The sequence below is a fragment of the Bombus bifarius genome, unplaced genomic scaffold (genome assembly GCF_011952205.1).
Source record: "Bombus bifarius isolate JDL3187 unplaced genomic scaffold, Bbif_JDL3187 scf7180000009243, whole genome shotgun sequence".
NCBI classification, from domain to species: domain Eukaryota; kingdom Metazoa; phylum Arthropoda; class Insecta; order Hymenoptera; family Apidae; genus Bombus; species Bombus bifarius.
This window is the reverse complement of record NW_022884989.1, coordinates 3,432,460-3,446,211: the sequence shown is the minus strand read 5'-3', so window position 1 is coordinate 3,446,211 and position 13,752 is coordinate 3,432,460. Positions and strand designations below refer to the sequence as shown.

General features: G+C 32.8%; 1 protein-coding gene across 1 annotated transcript in view; it reads right to left on the bottom strand.

Moving 5' to 3' along the window:
* LOC117214709 (protein fem-1 homolog CG6966) overlaps nt 1–12,414 on the bottom strand; it is a 40,072-nt gene extending 27,658 nt beyond the window's left edge. The window contains exon 1 of the mRNA XM_033460979.1: nt 11,922–12,414. Coding sequence (XP_033316870.1) covers nt 11,922–11,993 — 72 coding nt within the window. The 5' untranslated portion in view covers nt 11,994–12,414. The remainder of the gene's footprint in view (nt 1–11,921) is intronic.
* Between the last annotated feature and the right edge of the window lie 1,338 nt (nt 12,415–13,752).

Here is a 13,752-nt window from a genome sequence, read left to right as displayed (position 1 = left end):
TGACAACGACCATACCCAAATCTACCTCGTTCCACACTACCTGACTATGAACCGTTAGGCTTTGACCTGACCTTTGAACATGGCCCAACACTAAATTTTTCCCATTACGTAGGGCAATCAGGATCCTCTCCTTGCCCCTCAACTTCTACAAACTCAACATATAAAAAGTGCAAGCATTCGACCACGAGACTAGTCTTGGCTACAGTCTTGGCCGTGTTTTGAACAACTATTTTAACTTCGCTACTTCATCGTAATATCGTGTTTAATCACTTTTGCGATTAAAAGCATACAAAAATATAAAAAGACAGTCAAGTTAAGCTATTGCTCAGCTACTCCTTTTTTTATCACGAATTTTAAGTGACACCAGCGCGCGGATCTGGACTAGCATACACTGTACTTATACTTAAATATATTTTTATTATACATTCATCCAGGCATTTCCTCTTTCTATTCTAAGATAAACTTCGACATAAATAAGTAGATATAAATACTATTTTAATCCTTATTTTATATTAAATTCTACTATTTTTAAAACACCATTTATTCTCCGCTACCTATTGACAGACTCGTTTAACATAAATATATATAAGAAGTATAAAAAATGATTTCATATTTAAGATGTGTTCGTATACTTATATACTTAATAAAGGAGAAATGGATTTACTATATCTTACTAATTTTCAAGATATGAACAGATCTCGAAGATATTACCAAAGAATGAAAAATTATGTATATATCAAAGGATGATCATGAGTTGGAAAGAATCTCGAATATTTGAATAGATAACACTGCATATGAGTATAAATAAATCAAACGGAAAGCACATGCTTCAAGTATTTTATTATAGCGATATAAATGATGGTACGGTAAAAACTCTGTGTTTAAGATAATTTATATTAGTTTAATAATTGATAATGTTGCGCTCAGTAATCTGTTATTACTCGAGGCGAATAAAAATTAATATTTGAAATGCGACGCAATTATCTCTGCAATGAAAGTGTGCTGTATCTTACGTATTATAAGCCAAAGTAACTAAGCAATAATCCCTAAGCTCTGAGTAATAATCTTCTATCTCTATGAAAGCATCTCGACAAATAATTCCTATAACCGCAATTAATCAATGTCTAGTTCGTTTCTTAATCTACATATAACGCACTATATACAATACGATTTTATTATTATTACTCATTTCTCTCAACTTTATCTGCAATTAAGTACAAAATATTCTGAACATTTGTATAGTTAAAAAATAAGAGACAAAAATAAAGATATTAACATATCGAGTTAGATCAATCCGAGACTTTGCCTCATCGATTAAGTCTATTACAACGACTGACATTGATGTTTCATCGATTTGAAACAAAAATATATTCAATGACTGTCAACAGTTATATCGGCACGTGCATGTTCAATTCGAAATAGATATCTAGATATTGGCTATAATGCTGTTCTATTTATAGAGTCTGTTATAGATTTTACACTATCCAATCAATAAACAGGCATAAAGTCCAACAACACGATGATAATAGTTACTATCTAATCTAGACTTATGGTACTTCGGAGAAGAAATTTTTTCTAATGAAAATTTCTGAAGTAAAATACATGCAAATTTATCTTTTCACGTAGTAAATGCTGACGAAGTAAAAGCTTCATCCGAGAGAAGAACAAAATCTTTAATTCACAAATTGTATCTTCTTAATTACACGACGGACAATAATCTCGTACACAATGCTACTTACACGTTACTATCAGCATCCGTTTGATTAGATAAGGATTACATATTATAAACTCGAATGAATTATGGAGAAATGAAAAGAACATAAATCTTCATTATAACAAAATGCAAAAAAATATTGTAGCTATAATTTATGATGTATTTATGCATGTTCTGAGCTGAAATATGGAACTAATTTAAATATCATTAGGCGAGGCATCTGATAGATACAAAGCGACTGACGATCAAACAAAATTTTTTCCAATAATACGCAATCCCTGACTTATTTTCCTCTTATATGTACAAGTACGTAAACGATTCGTGCGATAAATAATTCTAAACAATTTAGTGGATTTTTAATAAACGTTATATATTTTTTACAATGCCTTACAAGAGACTAATGCTGTTGCGTTTTTCCGGGGTCATTGTCAAAAATATTATTAAAAAATATCTTAGATATGAAAATAGGCTGTGAAAAATTTCTACATACTTATTATAGTCTGTAGTACGTTGTACAATTAATTTTCTTTTTTCTTAAAAGATTTTCCCGATAAATGCGATACCCGGATAAGCCTTTTCGTTTCGTGAGGTAAAAATGATATCGGCGTGCAAAAATCCAGCAACCGTAGCTCAGCTGAATTGGTATCAACGTAAATAAATTCGTATACGTTTTATCGTCGAATAATCGCACCGAAGGCAACAAGATGTTGCTCGAGATTCTTCGTAAAAATGTGGCGAGAAAAAACGTAAAGATCGCGGCATCGAGGAAGAAAACGTATTTTTGTGTCGTAACTGAAAGTTATTTCGGTAATTGGAACGTTTAGGCGTTACACATGTGCACAATCCTAACCTAGATTTTATACTGTCTTGTCCGCTGCTGAGGTGATTCGCATCCGTATGAAATGTGTTTCGAAAGCGGCGCTCAAGACGAAGAAAACATAACCTTGCAACGGGAATTCGCTGAATGGTTACCGTTCATTGCGATCTTAACCTATTTCGCGACCGAACAATTCTCCATCTAAGTGAATTTCAATGAGTTGCCTTTGCTACGCATTTTGCAACGGTATATCTACGAATCAGATTGGTAATTGACAAAGTTACAGTTACGATACTAGGTCGATATCTGTTTTTATATGTTTTCTTATCTTATCCTGATTTTAATCTTGTTTGGGTAAAGTGGGACACTCGGTATAATTTATTTCTCGTTTTACAATAGAATAGTCGATTCAATTATTTATCGAATATATATTTTTTAGGCAAGCTCCTTGAATATTTTTTTTTTTTTTTTTGATACGATGTTTCAATTCAATTTGATTCGATCGTCGTGGCTACAAGCAGTCGAGGAGAAAAGCAAATCTTATTGTGACCGTGAATAGTTCGAGGCAGCTAGCCAACATTAACGATTTCTTCATTGGAAATGTTCATAAATTTCGTTTAAATATAACGTGGTTGTAGATTTCTGCATTTGATATCAGCTATAATACGTTCGTTTTTTAACACATCGATCTTAACATATACATAATTCTAATTAAAGAATATATCTAGATTTAATAAATTTATCGGACCTCTGCTTGAATACACACTTGGAATATTCAAAACATTATTTTAAAATACGAATAGCACGAAGGAAGGCTAGATCTAGTACCGATTTGACACGTGCATTTTGAATAGGAGTAGAAAATTAGTTTTTACTAAACTTATTAAAATAAAATCACGAAATTATCCTAATTAACTATCGTTTGTGGTCTGATTATAAATATTCATGTATCCGTAAGTACAAGTAGGAGTAATTCAAAGATAAATCACACCATAAATTATTCAGTAACAGGAATGTAATATTTAATAATTATCTCGTTATGACAAATAGCTACATATATTTTAATTAAGCTTAATCATAATATCTGGCAATCTACGACGAAGAAGGAAAAGAACAGAAGTCAAGTCACGAAACAAACGTGACTCAACGAAAATAAATATCTAAATTAATCTTTTTATGATATGATATCGAATTAACTGAAGCGCGAGTGAAAATTAAACGTTTCCACGAAAACAATTTTTATTTACGTTTCACAACTTCGCATTTAATTGGCTACAGTTCTCGTATGGTACAACTAAAGATACACTTGCAACAATTATGCTATGTGATGAACAATTTATTTAAGAAATTAAATTCCACTGAATCAGAGACGTTAGAGTATCTTTCGTTTCCTTAGAAGAAAAAAAAATCAAACGAGCCGGTCAAAAGCCAAATTCATCAAATTTTTCTAGTTCATTTATGTATCACATGCAGGTGTTCGTATCATTATCATGTTAACATGATACGATAATGGTAACATTGTAACACGCTATAAATTCGTAGTCAAATAATATTCGTTGGCAATAAAATTTTGCATTTTTGGATAAATAAACCTAAATCTAATATAAATTAAGTAAATTGAACATCGGTGTTGCGTCTTTGTTGCTGCAACTCTGCAATTTCTAAAATTATCGCTCTAAACATCCCTCTGGATCGTGGAAAATATAAAAAATCATTTTACTTCTGTCAGAAGAACACTATGTCAGTTTTATCCTTGAATTAACGTAGCAAACTTGCAACAACAGGCAAACGTGCTGTATATCTACATATTTTTAGCGACAGAAGCATCAACATGGTCGTCTATTTTTCCACATGCAATCTCAACTGAATATCCCTGAATATTTTATTCGAGGTAAAACGAGCCGGTTTCTACGTTCGCCGCTTTACGATCGCGATTGTGATTTCAACGTAATTACCGCTGTAGCAGCAATCGGTCAAGAGGTCTTCGTGAAATCAAGATCCTGAGCGTAGTGAAAATTGGTGTCAGCCTTGAATCACAAGAATTGAAGTTATGTAATTTCCCACCACGCGAGAAACTGACATAAAATGTGCTAGTTCGACAGCTTGACCGCGTTGCGTAATTTGAACTCGACTATTAAAGCACTCATTCATCGTGTATGAAGAACACTGACTAAGAAATTTTGGATTTCAGTTTTACGTGGGTTGACTCATGGCCAATGAGTTATTAGAAGATGAAACTCAAGGCAATATATTTTGATGTCTCAATATTACCGATTTATTTTTCCCCTTACAATTAATTGTAACGTCAGCTTTAAATATATTTAAACCAATTACCTTTATATAGTTCAATTAATGTCGATTTTATTTCTCTTACAGCTTTTATAGCATTATATTTCACTTTCGTGGCAATTGTCAATTCATGACGAACTAAGCTCATACGTTACACTGAATTTCGCGTTTTACGTAAATTTTTATGAAAATCGATATAGTAAAAATAGCTATTAACATATAGACGACAACCAACATAATCAACAAAGAAAATTAAAAGTTACTTTACTTAGAATACCTTGAATATTGTTCGAATTCATGACGAACTAAGCTCATACGTTACACTAAATTTCGCGTTTTACGTAAATTTGTATGAAAATCGATATAGTAAAAATAGCTATAAACATATAGACGACAACCAATATTATCAACAAAGAAAATTAAAAGTTACTTTACTTCGAATACTTTGAATATTTTTCGATATTCAAATTTCTCAGAAACGCATAAATATTCACAACCTGATAATTATATCATAAATTAATCTATTCGTAATAACTTAGGAATTAAATGCTTCTAAATATTACATATCGATGTAAAATTTTCATTTTGTAATCGAGATTGCAAAATATTCTTTTCAAGGCATATTCAACACAAAACAAGCTATCTGACCTAAGGTTTCGATGATAACTAACGATTACGTAACGCGACAATGCAATTACGGGTAATCTTCAAGGAAAGGAAAAAAACGCGTGAAAAACGGGAAAGCCGTGTTGTTGTACTCGTTGTGCAATTAAGCGTGGCTCATCACATTTTAATCAAAGAATCGTATTAAGCGCTTTTAATTATCTTTTAATAACTTTAAGAGTGCTGTGATCCTATCTATTACAGCATTTGTCTATAGTATTTCGTGTGATACTACTTCTAGTATATGTTTTCTATTATTGTAACAAGCAGTGGACCTCGTCGTCCGTTAGAAACACAGCTTATGACCCACCGATGAGTCAACCAAACCAAACCTAACCCAACCGAAGATTGAACGCGTGCTGCAGTAGATTTTTTTCATTCAATCTCTCTCACGCGCGCGCGCGCTCACGTGCGTACACACACATTTTTATACAGGGTGGTTGGTAACTGGTGGTACAAGCAGAAAGGGGGTGATTCTACGCGAAAAAAGAGGTCGAAAATATAGAATAAAAAATTTTTTTTTAAATCTTTTTTTCTTTTTTTTTTAAATTTTTCCATCGAGACAACGATCCATAGCGAGATCCGTTATAACGTACCGCACGCGTACCGAGCGAAGATTCAAAGTCGATTTTCTCGAAAACAAAGCCTCAAAGGAAAAATTTGTATTCTATATTTTCGACTTCTTTTTTCGCGTAGAATCACTCCCTTTCCGCTCGTACCACCAGTTACCAACCACCCTGTATATTTAGAATTCTATAAAAAAACATTAAAATTCTTTTGATTTTAAACGAAATAGATATATAGTATCTACTGGCGTAAAACGTACAGCGATATAAATATTTTCAGATAAATTTCTCACTTCGTATTTCGAGAGCGATATCCACGAGAAGTTTAGGTAATAACATGAATACGCGACATCAAAAGAATTTTAATAGCGATATTTATTGATATTGAAATATTAAAACCAAAAGAGAACAGTACGCCAAATGGACGATGTTGTAAAAAAAAATTCTTTGAAGTATCGTTTTTCAAATATCTATAATTTGTGGCGGCACGGGCCACGGAACTTTTCAACGGCTCCGGATGCAAAGCGCGACGCCGCCAAAGCGCAACACCGACGTGCCCAATGTACCATCGATATCTTCACACTCTTTCCGCCGAATTCTCGGAAGAGCATACACGTGCCAGCACTGGCGGCACATCTAATGAATGCACGCTAGTGGGGGATATCGATGGGCTACGAAGGGAAGAATCTGCGCGATCCGAAACAAAAGCAGAGTCAGTCTGTCTTGTGCCATTAAATGTGTAACTCCTCGGTACTATTTGCATAGCAACGCGTCGAATGATCTCTCGGTGTCTATCGTTATTTGTTAGTTGTTACCTGTTGTCTGTTAAGTATAATTGTTAATCGTTAATTGTTAACTCTGATTGTTGATTAGTTGTAAATAAACTATTGTTCGTTAAAAACACCAAGAGTAGTTCCTTACGCACCTATCACCATACCACCTCAAATTATTACTATTTGGAATAAAATTTGAGATTATCGATCAGTACAGAAAAATTTGTCTGGAAACTCTTACGTATCAGTGACGATACGTTTCATTTTTTGACAATTTGTCGTAGTATAAGAGAAAGGCTACAAAAGGGATAAACGTGAAGCTGTAATCAAAGGAAAGAGAAAACGACTTGTTCGTAACTTTGTTTCTATGAAAACGTTAATAAATGTCAACAACTGGCATTACTTCGATGAAAATTTACATAGAAAGACAGAAATGTTTTATCGAGAATCCAGTATAACCGAAAGGTCAAAGATTTGTTTCACTCACGAATCGGTTTATTACATCGCAACATTTCAATTCTGTGAAATTAAACGCCTCGTAACAGTTGATTTAATGATCGATTTGCTATTTAATTTTCGATCAGAACACATAGACATTGATACGGATTTACATGAAACCCATATTGTTATTTGCACGTTTCACGCAAAAACAGCTTATGGTCGTTGTATTGTATGTTCACATCCAAATCTTTGGACCACTTTTTGCATTTTGAATAAAATACATTTTTTCGTACGTTTTTCTGAGAAACATGAATATTATAATTATAACACTGATTTTTAAATATACTTAATCACTTTATCAGTGTCATATAAAATAATATTATGAATAAAATATTTATTTAATTAAGCAAGTTATTTCTTTGGAAACTTTAATAACGAATATACTGCGAAAAAAGATATTCTGACTTTCTCGATCTCATTTCCCAGCATTATTTTGACTAATTAAATTTGTTGCATTTAATTAATTATTTACGAACCACGAATAATAGGAAACCTCTAAAACATTTCGATTGAAGCGTTATGAAAATGAAACATTGTAGGGAAATATAATAGGGAAATGGCGTGATAAAATACACGTTGAACGTAGGTATTTGTGGATACCATTGTTCAATTTATGTGAAGCTTTAGACAATCACGATCGATGATATGTAGTCGGTTGGAAGAAATCAAATGACAGCTGCATCCGCTTGGTTTCTAAATATTCACGGCAAATACACCATTTATCGCCTACGCCTGTGTTTCTGCGTAGTACTGTAGCCAAATATGTTGGAACACAATCCAAAACAAATACATAATCTAAATTTAGCAAAGTTTGTAACATTAAATTCACGATATTTCATGATTAGTATTTTCATACCTTCTAATAAACCTAAAATTATAACAAAATTCCACAGATCCATATAAATCTTCTTCTCAATATTTAGGAAATAATTTATTATGTATATTCCAGAAGGAAACAACCGTTCTGTTACTTTACCAAACCTTTTAACAATCTTATTATACTGTAAGGAAACCAGAACTAAACCAAATATCAACAAACATAAAATGTTGATTTGCAAACCTATCAGATAAATATAGAAGAATTAGAAGGAGATAAATTTTAATATCTAATTGGAAGCTGACGTTCAAGCCATTCGTGTATCAAGAGCAAACATTATTGTGCAAAGTAAATTGATTGCTGGTTCGAAACCAGATCGAATGAGTTTGGCACTAGACAGCCAGGAATAATGTACGCGACGTGTTAACACGAGCACTATAACAATGTAGCCGCGATAACTACCGTATTAACCTCACTAAATTATACGTTGAATAGCATTTAAATTTTCAAACCTGATCAATATGCCGACATTGACCTCTATCAAGAATTTTCATTCCAAATATGTAATTATGGTCTTCCACAAATTATCGATATCCGTGTGGCTAATCAATTCTACGATCTGTATATTTTAACCGACTGCGTGTCTTTCAAAACCTTGCCGCCGAAACCAATTAAAATAATATATGCGCTAAATTTAATTAAGGTTAAGAGAATTAATTAGAAACTGGAATTATGAATAAAATATTGCTATTGATCTCTTGAATAAAAATCCACTGATCTTTGAAAAAGTGAGTGATAAATTGCTGGAGACAATTATAAATTATTCCTTACAATATTCTACAATTACGCTAATTACCTATCGAAGAAAGAAACAATTGCAAGTTGATATGACAACGTGACATTTTAGTAGCTGCAACTCTACAGGCTGGTTCAGACAAGGCGAGTAGTTTAGCCAAGTAGCAAGTAAAGCCGAATTTACACTGTTTCACTATGGACGATTCACCGAAAGACGTCGCTTTCATCCTAGTTCCATCCGCAGTGGTCCTCCAATGTGAACAGTGTAAATTCGGTGTAAATTACAGTACGAAATTGGATAAGCTTTAAAGCAAACGTAAACTAAAAGATACAAGAAATATGGAACAGCAAGAAGACATATTTGAAACGAATGAACACGGTTCATATCAAACGAATAAATACATCAGTATATAAATTTCATGTATGTTTAATAACATAGCAGCTTTTATTTTATATCTGAATGATTTTTTCCTATCACGTTAAAGGAGCGGAACTGATATTTCTATTAAAACAAAAAATACTTTTTCATTCGTGATTTTCAATAACATCAACAAATCCATATAGATGACAACGTTAGCCCTTTTCTTACCGAACTCATTCCCTCCCACGTTTCAACTTTACTCTTATGTATTTTCGATACGTTACAGTGAGAGTAGATATATACACACGTACAAAAGGCACGTAAGTAATACGCACGGAAACCTAACCAAGCAGGCTTCCCCATTAGCGTCTATGGATGTCTCAACCTACTAAATATAACTGCTGCTTGTCGTGGCTATTTCCTACTTGAGATACGGTCACGATAGAACTCCGTTTATGCAAACACGTGAGAGAACAGAATCAGAGGAATCTGATAACCGAATGATTCCGATAACGATAGTCCACTAGCTATTCCCTTTACTGTCCCTTTTAGTTCTGATAATAATCCATGAAACTGAAGTTGAGCACATTTATGCGTTTTGTTAAGTTGTTTCTTTATCGAATTCAACTATTCTTTATCTAGCAGACATGCAAATTGTTCTAACACAAACAAATGGTTGATAAAATATATCCAAAACGTTGTTACCTGCTAGCCCATGATGTTGCAGGGGAGAAGGTCTAAGTTATGGAACACTTAAGTATTGGCACTTTCTCTTTCCTTAGCCTTAGAGGTTAATGAAGGTCAAAGGTCCTTTCCAGGTATTCGGATTTATTCTCGGATTCGGATTTATTAATAACGGTAAAGCAAACAAATCCGAATATCTGGAAAGATCCCTTGATCCTTTTTACCATCGGCTCAGGAAAAAGAAAATGTCAATACTTAAGTGTTCCATAACCTAGGTCTTCTCCCTTGCGACATCGTAGGCTAGCAAATGACAACGTTTTGAATCTGCTGTACCCAGTATATTCGGGTTTTCTTTGTGCTTTGTACAGTTATCAACCGCAGGTTTGGGGACGCAAATTTTGGGTCCGTTATACCTAGTATATTCGGGTCTTCTTTGCGCTTTGTAAAATTTTCCATCTAAATGAAGGTTCTTAATGTGCTGTTCAGAATGTGCTGTAAACGTGACTAACCTGAAATCGCTCGTCACAATCGCACACGAAAGTACATCGAGTTTATTTAATGTTCCTAGGAAAAGGTTAGCTTATTTGTACACCATTTGAATTGCTCATATACTACGATAAATGTGAAATAAAAAGAGTTGAAGATTCTTTCTCTTGATTGTAATAAGTTTACGTACAAAAAGGTGGTGAATTTGATTTTTCTCCCTTTCTTTTTTTCTTTTTTGCTTGTTATCGCGTTGCGTGTCCTGCGCGCCAGTCACCGAGTAAGATGAGAACGCCACGAATTGGTAGAAGGCCAACCACATTCGAAGTTTCATAACACGTATGTATGCGGTCGCACGCACACGAGATGTCATTAAAACAGCGCGTTGCTATTTCGAATAAGCGTGCGTGGCCACGTAAAAACGTGAGAAAAACGAAAAAGAAAGAGCATACTCAGCTCGCTAGATTTATTTTAGGGGCGAGAAAGTATTCGAGAAAAATTCCTTTCGCCGCTCAAATGCAACTATGGTTATTTGTACTTAAAAGAAATTAAATTCAACATGAAAATATTCGACATAAAGTAATGATAATTCATTAATTTCTTAGTTATCTAGAAATTCGAATAAATTACATGAACTTTGTTAAGTATTAACATATATAAGTATCTTAGGTATTATTAGACGTCGTACCGAAATAAAATGTTTTGTTTATCAATAAGATCGTCTATTATACGTATCATATGAAAGTATATGTCTTGAGTATAATGAAGTGAAATAAGGGTAAATTATTTTATATAGAATTCGCTGATTTTGAGGTTAACTTAACCGTCGAACGATTTATACGGAAATTCGTTCATTTTGTGTTAGGGGTTTTCTGAGATTAATCCTAATAAATCATTGTGCGAGAATGTAAGTTACAAAAAATTTTTACATAAAAACGTTGGCTTGTATAGTTAGAAAAATTAAGGAAGAAGAATTATAATTTAAAATCTATAGATGCAACACAGATTTAATTATTTTTGGTTACTATGAACTTCACTTCTTCGAAACATCAAGATCGTAGATAATATATAAAATATATCTTACTCTTAGAAAGATGCACAAACAATACAATTTTTAAGATATTTTTATACAAATTAAGTGAGAAATCTATAGACGCATTCTCGTACAAAGATATATATTCTCAAATAAGGCATTAGTATTTAATTAGCGTAATTATTCGCTACTAGCCAGTAAAATGTTTGTTACATCAATTATCCTAATATATATCCACGTACTTGCAGTTCGAATTTATTTATAAGCACGATTATCTATAATAAAAATAGGGTGATATTTTTACGGAACTTAAAGAAAAAAACATTCCCTTTGAACGAACATACATATACGACGAAGCGGACTGTAAAATGTGATTATGGCACAAGATAAAATTTCCATATATTGAAAATTTGGTAAAACCTTACCTTCAAGCGTGCCAATTTGCCCTCTCTCACAACGGTGTACATGACCTTTTTAACATCCATTTTCACATACATAATATAATTCCGTTGAATACGAAAACACTATTCGATCCTCGTGTCGTAGTTCTTTCGACTCGGTAGCGACTGATGTATCTCTTTGTTCGAAAACACGGTAAATGCGTTGAATAGTCTTTTCCCGTTCGTCACTTGCGATATCTTTTAACGAATGTGCGGAACAACGATCTATCTCACGGCGAGAAGAACAGACGAATGAAATAGACCCCGAAAGATACACGGTCACCGCTATTGCTTCTCACTTCGCAAGAACAGTTTTACAGTTAGATACGCACGCGCGCATACAACACAAGCACTGGATCAATTCCTCTCTTCAAGTGTCTTGTTTCGGTCGTTTTGCGAACGCTTGTCTAGTTTGCTCATCAGATGGCGATACCTGTACTTTCACTTCGACAGTTCGTCAACAACTGAATGCAAGCTACCAACTACGCTGAATCAATCGTGTTAGTGTCAGCTGTTGGCTATTTCCATCTCTCTCTCTCTTTCTTACCTTTAGTTTAATATATTTGAGCTCAGTCATATTTAAAATGATGTATCGCACATTAGAACATGTAATATATGAAACTTGATTTATTAAGTATCTTTTATGACATACATTATTATCATATATCAATTTACAGAGAATAAAGATTTTTCTGTCTTTGTCGATATCTTTATAAGTATGCGCTAGATTCGTCTATATTAAAATGTGTTAGTTCGATCATTCGTTAACAGAGGACAGCACAATATAGGGTTTGAGAAAAATGTTGATAAATAAGATCCACTTTTTTACATTTAAATGTACTGCAAAAAGCAAAATAAAGAAAATGAAATTAATAAAGTATTCATTATAATTTTTTAGAGTATAATTTCCAAAATAGTGACAAAAAATTTGTTGTCAAATAATATACTTTGTATCTTCCTAACATAATCAAATACAAATACAATAATGTCATCTTTTTTATTTAAGAGACTTCAACAAATTTATAAACATTGAAGAGTACCTTGATTACTTTTAATTTGTTATGATTTTTAATTCATTATTAATATCTTTTAATAGAGGTTATGTTACCAAATTTATTGATCATTGATCAATCAATTATAGAGTCTATATATGTATATAGAATTAAAAATTCAGTGTGAAAATGATATTCAATTGCTTTCATATCTGTTATATTTATAAAAATCATTAAAACGAAATGTTGAGTGTATACAATTTCATATTTATATATTTATCAAAGTGTTTACATTTTTATTAGGTAGACATAATTAGTCTGTAATCACTATATTAAATCTTTCGGCATTGAAAAATCATAAAATAATGCAAACTGTGATGTCAATCATAGAATCATACCTTTTCACCAACATAAATTTTTATTACAAATATAAAACGAGATGTAAGAACTCTATATACAAAACAATGTCTTATTCTCTATCACTTTCTTCGTCCAAAAATTTATTATTATACTCTTAATGTGCAAAACATTTAATAAAATTAATAAATTGCATACTATTTATATTTTATTCACGCACACATTTTTAACGATTCGATTTCAATATGTCTTCTTGCATTATTCGATAACTGAAGTTGTTACTTTGTATGCATTAGACAACACGATTTGCAACCTTCAGAAAAAAAGGAGAAAGAGTAAAACAGGAGAGCCAAAAGAGTCGTTAAGTCGACACTTCACCCTCGATTTTAACGCCTCGAAGTGACGCACTCCTGCATCAAGTACGTTTTAGTTCGTCCTATATTTTCGTCGATATCGGGGGTCTTACT